Source organism: Rhinichthys klamathensis, unplaced genomic scaffold, assembly GCF_029890125.1.
Source record: "Rhinichthys klamathensis goyatoka isolate OS25496 unplaced genomic scaffold, OSU_Roscu_1.1 h1tg000098l_1, whole genome shotgun sequence".
Lineage (NCBI taxonomy): Eukaryota > Metazoa > Chordata > Actinopteri > Cypriniformes > Leuciscidae > Rhinichthys > Rhinichthys klamathensis.
The window spans coordinates 4,558,574-4,578,017 of NW_026606637.1; the positions used below are offsets into that span (position 1 = coordinate 4,558,574).

The 19,444-nt window shown below is 38.1% G+C and overlaps 2 protein-coding genes and 1 long non-coding RNA gene across 3 annotated transcripts; 1 reads left to right on the forward strand and 2 right to left on the reverse strand.

Annotated features, from left to right (window-relative positions):
• Positions 1-781: 781 nt before the first annotated feature.
• Positions 782-1,664, reverse strand: LOC130086644 (gastrin/cholecystokinin-like peptide). The gene is made up of 3 exons (XM_056252743.1): positions 1,604-1,664; positions 995-1,222; positions 782-917 (listed from the first exon to the last, which is right to left on the reverse strand). Exons 2-3 carry the CDS (start codon positions 1,218-1,220, stop codon positions 844-846), a joined length of 300 nt encoding a protein of 99 aa, XP_056108718.1. The 5' UTR covers positions 1,221-1,222; positions 1,604-1,664; the 3' UTR covers positions 782-843.
• Positions 1,665-10,204: 8,540 nt separating this feature from the next.
• On the forward strand, positions 10,205-18,361 carry krt99 (keratin 99). The gene is made up of 9 exons (XM_056252745.1): positions 10,205-10,551; positions 11,963-12,091; positions 12,399-12,481; positions 13,188-13,344; positions 13,444-13,605; positions 14,367-14,492; positions 17,477-17,697; positions 17,815-17,909; positions 18,032-18,361. The coding sequence occupies exons 1-9, from the start codon at positions 10,267-10,269 to the stop codon at positions 18,136-18,138; spliced, it is 1,365 nt and encodes a 454-aa protein (XP_056108720.1). The 5' UTR covers positions 10,205-10,266; the 3' UTR covers positions 18,139-18,361.
• On the reverse strand, positions 13,229-16,849 carry LOC130086651 (uncharacterized). The gene is made up of 3 exons (XR_008807245.1): positions 16,782-16,849; positions 13,414-13,630; positions 13,229-13,317 (listed from the first exon to the last, which is right to left on the reverse strand). It is a non-coding gene; the product is annotated as an uncharacterized LOC130086651 (long non-coding RNA).
• Positions 18,362-19,444: the final 1,083 nt, after the last annotated feature.

Below are 19,444 nucleotides of genomic sequence, written 5' to 3' on the forward strand. Positions count from 1 at the left end.
TTGAAGACATTTGTTTGGCTGGAGGTTGGTCTTCCCAGAACACCTTTGGTACATTTTACCTGCCCAAATGGTAATCAAAACTAGCCCACTCACGGCCAAATCTAGCCCAAACGCTTTCCGAGGGGGTTCACCGTTAAAAATCTTGCGAGGTCATTGCCTGATAAGGCAGCTGGGAAACAAGTCAGTGTTTCCTATGTCAGGTAGGAGAGACATAAAAAATGTGCAGAGCGATGGGTTCCCAGGACCAGGATTTGAAAACCATTGTTTTATTCAACGACATAAAATAAATCAATAATAGTTACATGTGGTCCAGTTTGTTTATAGCCTACTTTGAACTTTATACTTCTGGCGATTGTGTTTAGGCTTTTAAATTCATAAAAGTTGTGTTCATTTGTGAAGACTATCATGATGAACAAAACGTGAAAGAATCATAAATCTTCGTTGGTCACAGAGCTTCTTATCTGCAATAATCCACGCTATTCACTGACCATCAAGAGGACAGACTTTTTAAAGGAATTGTATCTATTTTTTTGATGCCAAATTGGTTGATGCTTGTAGTCGTTATACTGTATGTTATTTGCAGCCAGCCATTTATAATTAATTTAGCAACAAAACAAAAAAAATTACTGAGATAAAGTATGGCCACCCACTCCATGTATAATAATACAGCTTTTATACAGCTACTATTATGACAGTCTTGAAGACAGTGTCTTCATCTTTATCTCACGTGAGTGTACATAATTTTTCAAATTAATTCGCAATCTGATGACACAAACACATATAGTTGCAAATATATTTATTGACAGATCACAGTACAGAGTTTTAACTACTTTGCATACAGTCTCAGTTTGCACTTCGGCGCCCAAAATCTACCCAGCCTTGGTAATCTGTAACGCAGTCCTCTCGTTGGATGATTTCTGCCCAAAACACGAAGAACAGCAAGTAAGAGCGAGGCTTTGTTTCTTCTCATGTTTATATCTTCAGAGACACGCACCTGATAGTGCCTGTAAGAGCTGCCGGGACATGAGTTCGCGCTGATCCTCCGATAGCTGCAATGAACGCCTCACAAGGGCCTGCAGTCTCTCAGGTGTCTCAGGTGGTCTCTCTGGAAGTCCTGCCATTTCCTTTGTGTTCGCAGGTTTGTTTTTGGACAGAGGAGAAGCCACACACGCCACTGCCAGCATCACTATAGCGGTCAATACAATGCACTTGGCCATCATTTCTGTGAAGAATTATTGCAAGTATTTAAAAGCAGTATAAATAAAAATAAAGTTAAATAAAAACAACCCATTTCTGCTGGAAATCCATGTTAGTTTAAAACAAATTTGGAACATGGTAGATAGTTTATAGCTGGTTCAGACTAGTTATTAGCTGATCAACCATTCACCATGTTCCAAAAGCCAACTGAAGTGACCGACTGGTTGCTTGTTTGTAGCTAATCCAAGATGGTGTGCCAGCAAATAGATCAGACCAACTTAGATCAGAACAATACAAACTTATTCCAGCTAACGACCAGCTAGAAACCAGATATCAAATTCCAAAGACAGATTATCTTAAGATGGAAATATAAAGGATATTAAAAGTAAAAACTGATATACAGTACCTTAATAGTGCTGAGCCAGAAACGTTTTAACAGAGTGTAAGAATAAAACCTTGTAATACAAAATATCTGGTCAGGCCCCTTATATTTAATTTGCAGGTAAAAAACAAAAGCGTTAATCAATGGATTTGGATAATTATTGTTCAGGAGGAGGAGCATGCTTAAGCCGAATACGTCAGACATGACAGTAAACAGAACATGGCATGGGAAATTCAATAGTTTTTATTCTATTTAACATAGCAAACATTACAAAACCATATGATCAGGAAAGTCATGGCACTTAACTAATGGGAAACAACATTAACATGTACGTGGTCTGTGAAAAAGAATTAGCACTTTTTTTTTTTATTCATGTCAGCACCCAAGTTCTCATCTAATCATTTGTTCTAATGTAATATTATATGATGTGCCATCAATAAGTGATATTTTTTTAAACTATCGTATTGATTCAAATGAACTGACGGTGAAAGGCTGTGATGCAGTGCTTTTGATTTTATTGCTGGAGAGGAGTCTGTTGCTTCCTCTCAGGACCATTAGATGTATGTACCTAAAGATTTTACCCAAGATCACAATCCTCTGCTATCATCTGTCTGAGGTGAACAAATAATTGCCAATTCACCTTTGAAAGCATAGCCTATATTGAGGTATATGACATCAGATGATGTGTTGTATCCTTCTTTATTACTAGTATTCCACTTTTCCATATCTTCAGTATTAGCTTTGATGACATAATGGGACAATGATGTGATCTATAAACTTATGTTCCGTATAGAATGACTTAAATGCACCCATTCTATGATAAGCCGTTTTTAAATTTCTGATTTAAATTTAATTTTGATATGTTATTTTGATATTTTTGAGGGGACATAAAGTAAGAATGTCAGGCTGATGATACAATCCCTATATCATAATAAAGAAAACAGCCTCAAGGATGAAACTCTTTTTTTTTTTTTGTATACTTTATTTTAAAGGATTTTTAAAACACAAAACAAACAACATTGGCAAGGACTACACACACAAGAGAGAGGGGAAAAAAAAAAGAAAAAATTGGGGGGGGGGGGGGGGGGGGGGGGGGTTGTCCAATATACAAAAGTACATTAGTAAAAAGCTGCCTTACAGACTAGGTGCCCAGAAGGGATATACAGCCTAAACATTAGAGAAGTCACTGGGGGCCGACTGAGTTGTTAATTTGTCTAAATACCCGAGAAATGAACCCCAAACAGCGGAAAACTTTTCTAAAGAATCAGTCCTTAAAAGTCGAAGTCTTTCCATCTGTATGACAGAGATCATGTCCATTATCCACATCTGGAAGGAAGGAGGTGAGGGTGACTTCCAGTTCTTGAGCACAAGTTTCTTAGCCACGACCATACCCAGCATCAAGGACTGTTGCAATGCACTTGAAAGGCAAGAGGTACGATGTGAGAGGCCGAAGATGGCAAGTTCAGCATCCGGTGAAAGAGGCATATTGTAAGCCTTAGAGTACCAGTCAAAAATGCTTGTCCAAAAAACACAATGAAGGGCAAAACCAGAAAGCAGGAGAGGTTGTATCCTCTGCCACCTTACACCTGTCGCACATTGGTGAAACAGAGGGGTACATTTTATGCAACTTAGATTTAGTCTAATGTAAGCGGTGGATAACTTTAAATTGGATCAGTTGATGTCTGCTGTTGACTGAACAGGCATGTATCGTAGCCAAGCACCTGTCCCACGTGTCATCAGAGAGCTCAACTCCTATAGGTTTTCCTCCCAGGCCTCTTTAAACCTTGCAGTAGGGGCTGAGAGGCAGCTTCCAAATAAACAAACAAATTTAGAAATAAGATGCCTAGAGTCAGGAGGATTAAAAAAAACATCGAAAAAGACATGTTTCTCTGGGAGGAGTTCAAAATTACAAATTTTGGACTTCACGTAATGTCTGATTTGTAAATAACGAAAAAAATGTGCATGAGGCAAATCAAACTTCTCTCTTAACTGATTAAAAGATGCAAACCGCCCCTCAACATAAAGATCTTTAATGGAACCTAAACCCTTCTCCCTCCAGATATGGTAAGTTCTATCAGACCATGGGGGTAAAAAGGACTGATTGTAACAAATTGGCATGTGAACAGAGGTCTCCGGCAGCGACAAAACTTTTCTCACCTGATTTAAAATTTTTACTGAATTTTTCAAAACAAAGCTTAATTTATTTAACTCTTTAGGCTTATCCAATTTGGAGAACAACAGTGCCGTTAGGGAGGTGCCGACAGCCAGGTTAGTCTCCATTTGTACCCATAATTTAAACATTATTATTGGGCTGCCAATATTAGGGCTCTAATGTTCTGGCTGAAGGGGGCCCCGGGTAATCAAACCCCTGAGGCCCCCTTCAGCCAGAACATTAGAGCCCTAATATTGGCAGCCCAATAATAAAAATGTTTAAATACTGGCATACCCAGACCACCTGAAGACTTGGATTTTTGTAGATGACTTTTAGAAATCCGGTGGGTTTTATAATTCCAAAAATAAGACAGGATTATAGAATCCAGTTCCTTAAAGAAGGCAGAGGTAAGAAAAATAGGGAGATTTTGACATAGATATAGGAATCTAGGAAGAGAAACCATTTTAATTGAATTTATACGGCCAATCATAGACAAAGGTAAAATTTTCCAATTCCCTATATTTTTTTGAGCTTAGAAAGAAACTCCACAAAATTCAACTTAAATATTAATTTGGGATCTTTGGGGATTGTCAGTCCGAGATACGTAAAATGATCCCTAACTATCTTAAACGGACTATTCTCCAAAAATCCAGGCCTGTAAGTATCAGAGAGAGGCATAAAGTTACTCTTTGACCAATTAATTTTATATCCCGTTAGTCTCCCAAAAGAAGTAATTAAATCTAAGAGAATGGGAACTGATCTCTCAGAGTTCCATAAATACAATATTATGTCGTCAGCATACAGACTAATAAGAGCCTCCCTCCCCCCCACTTCAAGACCCTTGATATCTGTATGACGCCTTATACTTAGGGCAAGAGGCTCTATTGCAATGGCAAAAAGGGCAGGTGAGAGGGGACACCCCTGTTGCACTGAGCGGTGCAAGGGAAACCTAGGCGACCTGTCTGTGTTAGTTAAAACTGAGCACATTGGCCTGGCGTACATTAATCTGACCCACGATATAAATGTCTCACCAAATCCAAACCCTTGTAATGATGCGAACATGTAAGGCCATTCGACTTGATCAAAAGCTTTCTGCGCATCCAAAGATAGGATTGCTGCCCCATTAGCTTTTGCATGATTGGCATATATTGTGTTGAGGAGGCGACGTACATTAGAGAAAGAGAATCTACCAGGGATAAATCCAGTCTGGTCAGGGTGAATGATAGAGGGTAAATGTTTGTTAAGCCGAATAGCTAACGCTTTAGTAATTACTTTTCTATCAAAATTCTGAAGCGCAATTGGCCTATAGCTGGATGGGTCAGTTTCATCTTTATTTTTCTTTGAAATAAGAGAGATATTGGCTTTGTACAATGTACTAGGCAGAATATTTTCTTTTTTAGAACAGATTATCATTCTAAGGAGGAGCGGGGCAAGGATATCACAAAATCTCTTAAAAAATTCAGTACAGAATCCGTCTGGCCCCGCTGCCTTCCCATTTGGAAATGACTTCACAACGTTGACTATCTCCTCTAAAGTAAAGTCAGAATCCAAGTCGGCCCTGGCAGCGTCGCCAAGCTTAGGAATTTCAAGAGAGTCAAAAAAATCCATTAGATCAGAATGAGTGGCTGTACTATTAGAAGTATAAAGTTCATTGTAAAAATCCTTAAAGCGGGCATTAATGTCCTTGGGGTTAGTTAAAAGGATTCCCTCTTTAGACTTAATGCTATAGATCGACCTGGAAGCCTGAGTCCCTTTGAGCTGTCGCGCCAAGAGCCTATCGGGCTTATCCCCCGTTTCAAAGTGTCTCTGCCTCATTCTCAAAAAAAGGTTGTTTATTTGACCACCAAGAATGCAGCTGTACTCGTACTTAAGCTTCATTATTTTGTTATAATCCTCAGATGATTTTGACTCCTGATATGCCAATTCAAGGGTAGGAAGAACAGTTTGTATCTCTAAAAGTCGCTTCTCTCTTTCCTTTTTGGAAGCAGATTCATAAGAAATAATATGCCCACGTATACTTTCAAAGTCTCCCAGAGAGTAGAATCTGACACCTCCCTGTTATCGTTAAACTCTATAAACTCTTTCAGCTTGGTAGTAATGTATTCTACAAATTTACTATCAGTAAGCAGAGATGGATTAAAACGCCATGAATAAGACTGCTTAGGAAGAGAGAAGTCAACAGACATGGTCAGGGGACTGTGATCAGATATCAATATACTGTGGTACTTGCTATCAGTAACCTGTGAAATTAACTGAGAATCAACCAAAAAATAATCTATTCTACTATACGATTTGTGGACATGGGAGTAATAAGAATAATCCCTATCAGTAGGGTGTTGAACTCTCCAAATGTCCACCAAATTTCTGCTTTTCAGCAGGTTGTTTAAGGCCTGTACAGACGCAATTCCGGGGGGAGGACGAGTGGATAGTCTATCCAAGTAAGGGCTTCAAATCTCCCCCGATTATTATTCTGGAATTATTCTCATCAGGGAGTAGGTCAAAAACCTTCTTGAAAAAATTAGGGTCGTCAGTGTTTGGACCATAAATGTTTAAGAAAGTCAGCGGGAACGAGTTTATGGTTCCAGATACAATAATATATCTGCCATAAGGATCAGTGGTCATAGAGGAAAGTTTAAATGGAAAGTTTTTCCGAAAAAGAATGGCCACCCCATGGGAAGTGAACGGAGATTGATAGACCTGTGATATCCAACTGCACCTCAATCTACGCTGCTCAGTCGCTTTAATATGGGTCTCTTGTAGAAAAATCACATCTGATGATAATGATTTAAGGTGTCTAAATACTTTTTCTCTTTTTATAGCATGTCCAAGCCCCTTAACGTTCCAAGAGACCAATGTCACGTTTTTCCCCTCAGTCAATGCCCTATCAGAAGACCTTGGCATGTAGAAAAAAAAAAAAAAGAGTTAAATCCTGGAATGGGCATCTTTGATAACATAACATGACTAGCAGCATCAGAAGAATACATTTGTGGTGAGCAGGACGGCCGAGGGACGTGAGAGAACGTCGCGAGGCCGGTGGTGCGATTGCTAATGAGCAGCACCTGTGAAGCACACCGGTCTCGCATCTCTCACGGAGGAGCGGAGGCATAAAGGGGGAGCGACGAAGTGTATGAGAGATGCGAGACCGGTGTGCTTCACAGGTGCTGCTCATTAGCAATCGCACCACCGGCCTCGCGACGTTCTCTCACGTCCCTCGGCCGTCCTGCTCACCACAACATTGTAAAGGACTAAACAAAAAAGTAAAAAACACAGACGAATAAAGAGACCGCAAATAAAAATATAATAAGTCCAAGCCAAAAAGGACAACAACTCAGAACTTATCCCACCCGCCTTCGTGTCAACCAGAACCAGACACAAAATTCCCAGTTCCATCCAGAAAGGAGCTGCCGGGCAGTTATCAAAAAACAACACCTCAAGGGGGAAAAAAAAAGAACACCTCCCCAAGGCCTCAGACATGTGGATACAGAGAATATATTGCCATAAAAATAAATAATAATAATTTTAAAAAGAAATTTAAAGAAAGGAAAACAAATAAATAAATGGATAAATATAAATAAATAAAATGAATTAAGTAAAATGAATTAATTTAAAATAAAAAAGGGGGTCAGAATTTCTTCCTTTTTTAAGAAAGAAGAGAAAATAATAATAATAATTAACTGAAAATGTACACTGAAACTGAGATTGGGCATTCATAAAACCGATACGAGAACAACCCATATGACAGATTAGGCACGCAATACAATCGCAATTGTTACAGTTGAGTGCATTGTGCGGTCAATAGCGACTAGCCACCCGCTGTGAGAGCGAACACCACAAGAAAATTGTAATCGACCACTATCAAGTCTACTCTCCGGATTTCTCACCGCACTTTTCCACGAATCGCGCTGCCATCGCCGGATCATCAAAGACTGTAGGCGGCCTCTCTCCATGCTGGTGAATTTGCAGCCTAGCCGGGTACCGCAATATAAACTTAATTGCCTTTTTGCGCAGGGCTTGCATTGTTTCCCGAAAGGCGTTCCGTTGAGACATAACCTCTGCGGTATAATCGGGAAAGATCAGCACCCGTCTCCACTTGTATTCCAGTGGTTGCATTCTCCCACGGCGCTGAATCAGCTCCTTCTCTTGGAAATGGTGGATGCGAGCCAAGATAGTACGCGGCTTCTCACCAACTGCAGATTTAGGCTGGAGAGAACGATGCGCTCGATCCACTTTAACTGGGCAAGGGAAATGCTCTTCCCCAAGCAGTTGAGGAATCAGTCTGGAGAAAAATTCAGTGGGTTTACCCTCCTCTTCGTCCTCTTGTATCCCCACGATCTTAATATTGTGCCTCCGAGACCGAGCCTCAAGATCCAGAACTTTAGCGCGGAGCTGACTGTTTTGTTTAGACAGCTCTGAATACTTGGTTTCCAACTCGGTTATTCGCGCCTCAAAGTCACTTGTAGCCAACTCTTGGTTAGCCACCCGGGCCTGCAGCTCAGCCTGCGACGCCACAAGCTTCTGGAAATTAAGGCCCTGTTTACACGAGAACGCTCGCGGGTGAAAACGTAAAAATATTTTATCGGATGTGCCTTTCGTTTACACGGCGACGGCGTTTTTGAGGCTTAAAAACGCAAAAAAGTGAAACCACCCTCCAGAGTGGAAATCTTAAAAACGCTCCACCGCCGCGTTCCCGTGTAAACGGTAAAAACGCAAATGTCTGCTTGACAGTGAAGGTTGTACGCAGGCGCGTGGACTTGGTGTTGTTATAGTATGCACTCCTTGCCACCTGGAGTGCATACTACATTGAATTTCACAGACTTTTGCGTCACCATCTGCACGCGGATTTCCCACACAAAAAGCTCGTCTAAACGCAGAATAAAAAGTGATGACGCAACGCCACTTTTGCGTTTTCTCTTCAGAATCGTTTCCATGTAAACATAGCCTAAGCTCAAACGCATCAAAACGGGCATTTACTCCCCGCAAAATGGACTCGGACATCTCTTTGCAGATCTCCTTACACATAGCGTAAGCAGTGTCCGGTAGTTTCTCAGATTTGCCGGGCGAGTTGCTAGGTTTAGCAGTAGCTGCAGTGACTTGGTCATCAGCGTTCTTAACTTTATTAGAGGCATTCGGCTTCGGCATTTTCAAGTTATAACACAGGTTTACTTTGAAAAAAAAAAAGTAAGACACTCTGTAACAGTTCAAAACAAAATAAAACACGGCAAAATAATAACTTTATCGAGGCCTCGGAGAGGAGCCCTGACTAAACGCGTCTATACCTCAAGCATGCGCACTAGCGACCCCGGATGAAACTCTTTTAAAAAAAGAATAACTATGAAAGGAATTTTAAAAATGACAAATCTGTCATCATTTACTCACCTTCATGTCATTCCAAACTTTATGACTTTCTTTCTACTGTGGAACAAAAAAGATTTTTCGAAGAATGTTGGTAACCAAAAAGCTTTGGTTTCCACAGACTTTCATTGTATGGACACAAAAAATTATATATATATATATATATATCTTTTATGTAAGACATGTGGTCCAAGCAACATGAAAATTAAAAAACAACTACATCAAAGAGTGAAAATCTAAATGATTTATAGTTCATATAAACAATACATTTTACCTTGGAAATTGTTGAAGTTACATTAGACAAAACGATTTTCTTTCTCAAAAGAAATCTGCCAGAAGGGAATACATGTACATGCAATTACAAGTGAATGCACTGAGTGAAATATTTTCATCAGAATGGGTCGGGCCATGAATTTGCATGTTCTGACAGTTGAAGTCAGAATAGCTTGACATCATGATTTATTTCTTAAGAAATGTCAACATGTATATCCCCATTTCTGTCATACATACCAGCCAATCTGTTAATTACAAGTTAAGACTATATTTTTAGAGACGGTGATCTGGTATTAGGCTACTGATGGAGAAAAATGTACTGAAGAGATGTGTTTTTACTACATTCTGACACATAAATCCATTCATCATGATGATTGATGCTTATAGTTCAGGTAGGCTACATGACATTTGAGTGCAAGAACAATGTTCAGAAGAACTAAACGGAAAAGCAAACCTGATGAATGTTGTGGCGAATACACAAAGTAAACAAACACGAGAAATTGAGTTATTCTTTAATACTGTCACATATATGTGTATAATTAATGGTTGCATTTAAAAGAAGAAAAAGTAACAGCTTTTAGAAAAAAAACACTGTTACCTATGACTGGCACATGACCAATACAAACAATCAGTTTATACAATAGTACAACAGTTGAAGAAAGATGAGAAAGATAATCTCTTTAAGCCACAAATCATTTTACATAGTTTTGAAGGTCAAGGGTGTGATAGCAGGTTTTTGAAGTCAATGGTTTTAATAAGCGTCTGGGCACATTCCACCTATTCACTGGAACTGGAAACCTGACACCATGGGATGCAGCAGGGCTATATAAGTCAGTCTTTAGTGGAAATTAGCTTAGATGTTTAATTTCGACATTGGCAGACATCCATCCACAGATCTTCTGAATTAGCCATGTCGGTCCGTCGCAGTAGTAAGACGTTCACCACTCGGAGTGTGTTCGGGTCAGCTGGCCATGGTTCCGCTGGTGGACTGGTCATGAACGGATTGGGGAGTTCAATGGTCAATTTGTCTTTTGGTGCACAAAACTATGGCAGCGCTGGGGGCTACGGTGCGCGCCTCTCCAGATCTTTGTCCACTTCATCCTTGACGACGGCTGTTAATGAGGTTCAGCTGTATCCCAACGAGAAGCAGACCATGCAGAACCTCAATGACCGACTGGCATCTTACCTGGAGCGGGTAACATACCTTCTATTGGTTAACTTGAAAATGTAACAGAAATGACATGAAGACAATTGAATCTTATCTTTTCCTAATGAATTCTGAGGAATGCTTTATAAAACACATATTTGTAAAAAATAAATAAAATAAATAATAATAATAATAATTATATATATATATATATATATATATATATGTTTAATATATATGTTTAATATATATTTTAATATAATACTGTATATTAAAATACTAGTCATTGTCAAAGTTATATATTAATTATATTTTGAACTATTTTACTTGTTAAATTCTGGCCAGAATCCCAAAAATCATAAATCATAAAAAATTTTTTTATAACATTGTATATTCACATTACTATAATATGCACATTATCAGAATATGCATTAATTAAAAGTAACAATTATTAAACATATTCTTCTTTTTTTGTCATTTCAATGCATTCTTTTTTCTTTTTTAGAAAATTTTTTAACAGTATATTGTTTAGCTGTTAATTTGACTATTTAGTAACACTGGAATGCATTTGGGTTACTGTATGTGGAGTTATTGTTTTATTTTCATATCCACCTGAGACCCAGAACAAAAAAGTACATTGTTTAGAGCATAAGCAACAAATGGAAAAACACTTTTTTGAAAAATTATATTCTCAGCTGTGTTATGAAAGATATAAGGGAATTAATTGATATACCATTTTACTTTATGCAATTTGTGGGTAAAATCCATTCAACACAATGTATCTATTCACTGTATCTAATTTGCATATTAATGCATTCTTGGGGCTACATGTAATGAAAAAAAAAGTGTAAAAATGGGAGTAATAATTGGCAACATTCTCATAATAATATCTAATATTTCTGTGTCCCAAAATGCCTGATAAACATGCTTTAAGTCCAGGTGTCCGGACATGTATGAAATCAATGCCCTGTTTTGTGACAGAAAGACATATTTTGATTAGAAACCCTGAGATGTTGATTTATGACAAACAGTTAGAAAATAACTCAAATTTAAATGATAATTACAAAATAGTATCATATAAGAGTGCTGAATTCGATCACTAAATTAATGTTGTGAAACCACCACACATTTGGTATCTCTGAAAAGCCCTGGATGTCCTCTTTACAGGACATGTATACTGTCAGAGAAATTCACTAAAATATAATGTCCACTACAGTGTCTATTCCTGCGTCCCATGAGGATATAATCAGTAATAATGGTTTCACTCTACATATTTAGGCCTATTTAAGATAAAACTTTAATTCTCTAATTCTAAATCAATTCTAAATAATTCCTCAAATCGAAAGATGCAAGATTGAACATTAAAAACTGCGACATTCTACCTTGAGCGAAAGCTTTGTGTTTTGGACTTTGTCTAATTATCTTTGTCTTTAATTATTGTGCACGTTTTGTGTTTTAGGTGCGCTCTTTGGAGCAGGCCAACAAGAAACTCGAGCTGCAAATTAAGGAGTTTTATGACAACAAGAGCCCGATGCAGAGCAAAAACATGAGTGGTTATTTGACAACCATTTCTGAGCTCAGCATACAGGTAGAGCTGCTGTCACTCATCAGAAAGATCACACCCCTGAAATAACCAAAATGGCATGAGATGATCCCTGCCTCACCTTATGCCATTATGCCATGTTTTGTGTTTCAAATATCACAAATACAACAGGGCAGTCCTGTTCAGAGCTGTTTAACATCAGTTTCTAGCTGTTAACAAAACCTAAAATCTAGTTTCATTTCAGCTAAAGTCATTTTTTCTCTTTTTTAATTCATCCAGATAGTTAGTTATTATGCTCATTGAAAGACTAACATCCCTAGATTAACCACTCATTCTCATTTGTCCTTGAAAGATTCACAGTCGTTTTATGGAGAACGCAAAGCTCCGTCTGAAGCTGGGCAACACCAAGCTCGCCACTGAAGATTTCCACTTGAAGTATGTGATGTGTAAAGCAATCTTGCATTTAGTATTGAATGTTTACTGTTGGTTGAAATAGCATCCCAGACAGCAGCATAGTATCGGCCCAGATCCGGCCCACATCTGGAACGTGTGGAATCCACGGTAACACTTTATTTTGATGTTCCCTTTTTTGAACATTCTGCGTTGTAGCTATTAGTAACTTTGCAACTATGTCAACTAACTCTCATTAGAGTATTAGTCGACTGTCTGCTTAATATCTCCTAACTCTTTATTGTGATGGCCCTCCGACAGACATTCTACAGACTATAAGTAACTTTACAAATTCATTTCAACTTACCCTTGTTTTTACTGTACTTTATTTTATTTTTTTATTCTAAACTGTTTTAATTATTCTTATTTGTTTTGATTATTTTATTTTCTCCTATGTAAAGCACTTTGAATTACCATTGTGTATGAAATGTGCTATATAAATAAACTTGCCTTGCCTTACTGTAACGCTAACCCTACCAGTCTACTAATACTCTACTAACACTCTAATCAGAGTTAGTAAACATGTACGTGCAACGTTACTTATAGTCAACAGATTTTGTTAAAGGGACCAACTAAATAAAGTGAAACCGAATCCACATGTACCAGATGTGGGCCGGATCTGGGCCGACACTATGTTGCGGTCTGGGATATGATCTTAAACTAGCATATGATTACTCCTTGGCTGTGGCAGGTATGAGACTGAACTGAACTTGCGTTCAGTTGTGGAAGCAGATTCGGCTCGACTGCGAGGGATTCTGGGAGAGATGAAGCTGTCCATTGGAGACCTGGATAACCAGCTAACTGGACTGAAAGAGGAGTTGCTGTACATGAAGAAGAGCCACGAGGAGGTCAGCTTACCATTTCACTGCAATCATTTGGTCTTGAATTATTTCACAAGGGATTTTTGAAAGACTAACTGCTCTTTCCCTCCTCTTCTTTCTCCACAGGATCTTCATTTGTTGCGAGAGAGGCAAAGCGGCTCTGTGAACGTGGAGATGGACTGTGCAGCTCAGCCAGATCTTGATAAGGAGTTGCAGGAGATGAGAGCTCAGTATGAGATGCTTATTGAGAAAAATCGCAGGGAGGCTGAAAGATGGTTCCAGAGCAAGGTGAGCCAGTAACACAAGTCTTCCTCTGCAAGAAAACAACATGCCCTAGCAGAGGCGGGTGAACTTTATTAAAAGATTTTAACATGCAATGTAATTCATTGTCTCGTTGCTTTAAAAATAAAAATAAATAAATCCTCAAATAATGATTGAGATGCCAGCTGTCTGATATGCTTTAGAACAATTGATTGTATTGTCAGTAGGAATGTGATTGCGATATTCAAGTAATCGTTAAAGTCTTTCAGCTGTCAAATCTGTTGACATATTTTGTTTTTGTCTGGCTTAGTAAATTGTATGGGCAGGAACTGCTAAGGCAAAGGTATTTTAATTCAGTCTATTAGATGTCCTAAGATTATCCAACACACTCTCATAGCAATTCAAACCTATTTGCAAATTAGTCCAAATTTGTATGTTTTTATATGCTTGCATTCAAATGTTTTCGTACAATCTGCTTACACCCGTCTTGAGGGTTAGGAGTGGGGTTACAGGTGGACCTTTATGCTAATATTTATGCAGATCATACATTTTCATATGACTCGAATTGTATAAATTCATTCAAATTGGCCATCAATTCTAATGTAAATTAGTTACATTGTCTCATGAGTTCGCCTTGGGTCATCAGTTCAGTCTGCAGTAATACAATAGTGATGAACTGAAATGTAGCCACACACAGTAGGCAATTTTAGAGTCCAACTGACCACTACCTATTTTCTTTTTTTTTTGTGTCATGTATTCCTCATTAATTTCTTGGTTTCAATATTTAGGCAGAGGGGTTGCAGACTCAGGTGACCACCAGCTATACTGAAGTCAAGACATCTCAGACTGAGCTCACTGATGTGAAGAGAACATTCCAGAGCCTGGAGATAGAAGTACAGGGGGCTCTCACAATGGTATAATCTTGCTCTTGCTCTTTCTTAAGCCGTACTTTTCTCCAGTAGCACCTCATTGCAGTACACGAGATCCAGGGGGCGGAGTTGGATCCAGATCCAAGGGATGGAGATGGGTAGGATTAGGGGTGGGGTTAGGGATCAGGGGGTGGAGATGGGTAGTTTAGGTATATGTAAGGTGGGAGGAGTTGGATCTGGATCCAACTCCTCCCCCTGGATTTCATGTTCTGCAGTGAGGACTATCTCCCTTTCTCTGGCAGAAGATCTCTGCTTATTTTTCATGATACAACAGTTAGTTCTGGTCTTCGAATGTGATTGGCTGAGCAGCGTTCAGCGTTCCAAGCCCTGATATATAACAGTCCAGCAGCACTGTGCACTTCTCACTATTTGTATCACTCCACTTGTCCGTGTCAAATCAAACAGCTTTCTGATGGTCAACTCAGCGAATTGACTAAGTGAACCAGATGCAAAATCTGCATGTCTTTTGCCCTAACACAAAATTCCCGATCGCGTAGATTTCTATTAAAATGAAAGGATGTTGTCACCAAACAACAGTAGGCCTATGTCAAGTCAAGTCACCTTCATTTATATAGCGCTTTTAACAATATAGATTGTTTCAAAGCAGCTTTACAGTGATCATATGAAATTAAAGTAACAGAGATTGTTTTGGCTTTACAGCAGCTCTAGAATAAAGTTATTTTCCAGCTAAAGTTAGTTTTGATTGATTCACTTCCGTCACAAAGATCATTAGTTCATTTGTAGCTCATTTGCACAACAACAGTGCATGGAGGCTCGAGAACGCAAACCATGAAATAGGTTCCAAGGTACAAGCCTTGAAAAATGTATAAAAATTTAATACAGAATGTTTTATCGCTTCCGCGTAGCCACGTGAACCGGAATTATCCCGACAACGTTTTATCTGTACAGAGGTAAAGGGAAGGGAAGGAGGCCTTCACAGGGGAGAGAGTTGACACTTCAGGACTGCGTTGTCGTCGTGTCCGGGCGCAGGTCCTTCATCAGATCCGGATACGGCCTGGATCCGGCGGACTGCGGTAAACCTCGTGAAAGACAGAGTGACTAATATTAGCGTAGACGCCATCCTTCTTATGATGTAACAAGTACATCAGGATTTGTGGGAAGTGTTCCCGGTTTCAGCTGACAGCACTTTTTTGCTGCATTTCTGTCTGGAAAGCGTAAAAAGCAAATTCTGTGTGAGCTTTGCTTTATACATTGCTACACTACTAACAATAGACACTTGACTTTTTCTAGCCATAAAATTTTGCCCAAATTGTGACTGCACCTAATTTTGTGAGCGAAATCCAGACATTTCATTGACCATTTTATGAATGAGTCATTGAATCATTTAAATGATTACAAAAACACTGATTAATTCCGGAAAGAAACAAGTGACTCCCTGTGTCTGGACATGCCTTGTTCAATCCTATAGTTTGTAGAATTTTATGTCCCCATTAAACAATACTGCATATTTTACATAAAATGTTAATCAACTTTCCTACCACATGGTTTTCATGCATAGATGATCATGTACCCCAATTAACACAAATTCATAATGATTAGTAATAATAATAAAAACTTGTCCCATGTTTCATGTTTTCTCAACTTCACTTTGAAATAAAGGTTACATAAATAGAAATAACTAAGTGTGCCATTTTTAGTGTTTAGTATTCTCGTTGACATAAAATATAAACACAAAATTGATTACATATTTTTTTTATCTGTAAATCCATAAAATGAGTTTATGTCCCTCAAACTTCAGTTCACCCTGTTACATTGGTGCTATTTGGCCTTTAAATTCTTTAGCTTATGCCCCAAATCCCATGACTGGCATTTCCTTGGAGGTAAAGCAACTTCAAGAACAAAGTAAGAATCAGTCATAAACTTTTCTCTATTTTCCTCGTTTTTTAGAAGACTTATCTAATAGTGTAAAAAAAAAAAAACATACCCATACGTGTCTATTTATACTGGATGACAATGTTTGTTTGTGTTTCAAATATATTTTATATCTATTAAAATTCTTCCTAAATGTAAATCTTCTGCTAGCATGTTGTTCCTTTCTAGCTAATAATGGGCTTAAACGTCCACCCAAAAACGTCCACATTCACCGTTGTAACCATTGCAAAAATGTCATGTTACAGGGTGGACAAACTTCATAGAATGTAAAAGTGAAATTTGAAATGTTTGGTCAAAATTATAAGGTTATACTAGCCTGAACTTCACCAGTGTGTTGACAGATCTAAAAATAGTTGAATTTAAAAGTTTTTATCAACAAACCTGTTCAGTCCAAAATCCACCAAACCGTAGCATTGATCTGCCTACTTAGGACTTCCCTACAACATAGGTAGAAAACAGTATGTGAGACAAGTAGTATGTCTGAACTCTGAATTCAGTATTCATAAAACAGTAGGCGAAAAGTACCTGGATGAATTACTTCTGCAAGATTTGGAAGTGGGCTTCTGATGAATACTTTATCTCATGAGGCGACATAACTGATGCTGGGACAGTAGATCAAGTGACAGTGACACTGTGACAGCGTTTCATTCATAATGCTCATTTTCATATTATAGAATAACTTTAAACGGTTGCAAAGTAAGTTTCAAAGCAAAAGTAGTGACAATATGCAATTTCAAACACAGCCACTGTATTTATTGATTCATTCAATCGATCTGTTCAAAAACAGTAGGTAAATTCATTGTCGTGTGTTGCTTCATTGATCATTCTGCTGTGGCAATATTGTGTCTAAAATGTTAGTTGCTCGGTGTTCATTTCTTGTTTGTTGAACGACATAAAAGCATTTTGACAATCACAATTGTGCTGTTACTCTGAATCATTTCCTGTCCCCTCTCTCTCAATATACTAATCAATAAAAGTAGCTTTAAAAAAACATTTCAACCACTTAACATGGTTTATAATATAGGCCCTTTCCCCTTGAGTAATCTCCCCATGCGATGTTCAATCATTTTCTCCAGAAACAAAACCTGGAGCAGAGTTTGGCTGATGTGGGCGTACGCTATACTGTCCAGCTGAGTCAGCTGCAGTTGCAAATAGACCACCTGCAGGACGAGCTACAGAGACTCAATGCCAACATCCGACAACAGGCTTCCGAGTACAATCTGCTGCTGGACATCAAGATGAGGCTGGAGATGGAGATCGCTGAATACAGGAGGCTGCTGGGAGGAGAAGCTCAAACGTACGTAGGACAGATTTATTTAAATTTGCTCTGTTCAGATATGTGCCTTGCTGTGAATGTCAGTTCAGTTGTTCTGTATCAGCTATGAGACCCATGGTGTATCGTTGTGTTCTGTAGGACCGTCATAAGCACGTCTGAGTCTTCCATGACTAAAACCTCCATGACAGAGACAGAAACAGTGACCAAAACAATGGAGATAAAGGAAGAGGAAGGTGAGTGAAATTAATGTTGGTATTTATGTTGGCCCCACTATTTATGTTGGTCCCTTCATTCAGTCAACATGGAGCAGAAATGAATGGAACTAGTAATAAATGTGTCTTTTGAACCCTTACAGAGCATAACCCTCACCTCCAGCGCAGAGTGAAGGTCATTGTGGAGGAGATCGTGGATGGCAAAGTCGTATCTTCTTCTGTTGAGGAGAATATCCATGAAATTAGCTGAGAAGATAATGCTATAACAAAAATAATCTTATATGTAGACTCTAATGACAAATGGTGTTTGATTTGTTGTGTTTTGGATAATAGCCACTAGGTGTCGCTGTATATCAATTAAACGATCAGCTAGTCTAAATTAATTCAAGGTGAGGGTTGAAACTAAAGTACAAGTAAGAGAGTGAGATAGCGACATGGTCAGTGTGAGGCAAAGAAGTTTTTTTTTGTTTTTGTTTTATGAAACAAAAATCAAATGTGAACATTGACACTCAGGAAATGGTTTTATTTGTGACAGTGAAAATAATGTTTATTAAAATACATAGGCCTACCCTGTTTGAATGTATGTCAGTGCAAAACATGTTTAATAATGGACTTGTAATAGAAATAATACCTGTTTTTTTCATTTGAAACAATTACTCTTTATGCAAATTGTGCTATTGCTTCGCACACACTAAGGTTTAAAGGAAATTATTCTTTGCATTTGTTATATATAAAAAAAATAAAGATTGTTCATGGCATCAGAACATTTGTCAGAGATTCACTTGAGCAGCATGTCTAAATGTCTGACATATCACTGTAAAAATGAATCATGGGTCTTTATTAAAAATATTGTGTATATTTCATTAAGAAAATTGTGGTTCAGTGTTCTATAGAAAATATTGAGAACAATTCACTAATAAAATCAAGAGACATTTTCCTAATTATTTTAAGGAAACACAATTTTGAGGCTTGAATTGAGGAACCGATTGTGCTGATAAAATTAAGGAAAAATGGCTCCTTATTTATTTTAAGAGAATTAGTTCAATTATGCGGTTTTATTTAGAGACACCATTGTTAGTTCCCAGCATGCTTTGCACATGTCTTGAAATGGAGAGGAAGTTATGTTTGACATTTGAAAGAGTTTCTATTTTGTTTTTAGTTTTGATCGTTACCATTGTGCAGAAGAGTAGGGCTTATGGTTGTGAATAACTGCATGTAATGACACTGAAACATGTTCCCTTGATCATAAAGTAAAAACTTTGCTGCAATGTCTGTGCAGTAACAAGTTTGATTCTGTGCTGTGACAGCAGTAAATAGACTTTTAATAATACAATATAACTCAGTCAAATATAAACAGGAGCAGGAACTTTTCCATTCACTCTAATTCACACACTTTAGAACATCAACTTAAAATCAAAAAGCATATTTCACTAAAAATATTAAATTCATTGCGTCATAGACTAAATAATTTAGGGTATTTTATTTTACATGTATTTAGGTAGATTCCATGAAAGAAATCGAGCCTTAACTACTCAAAAATATTATGTATAACATTG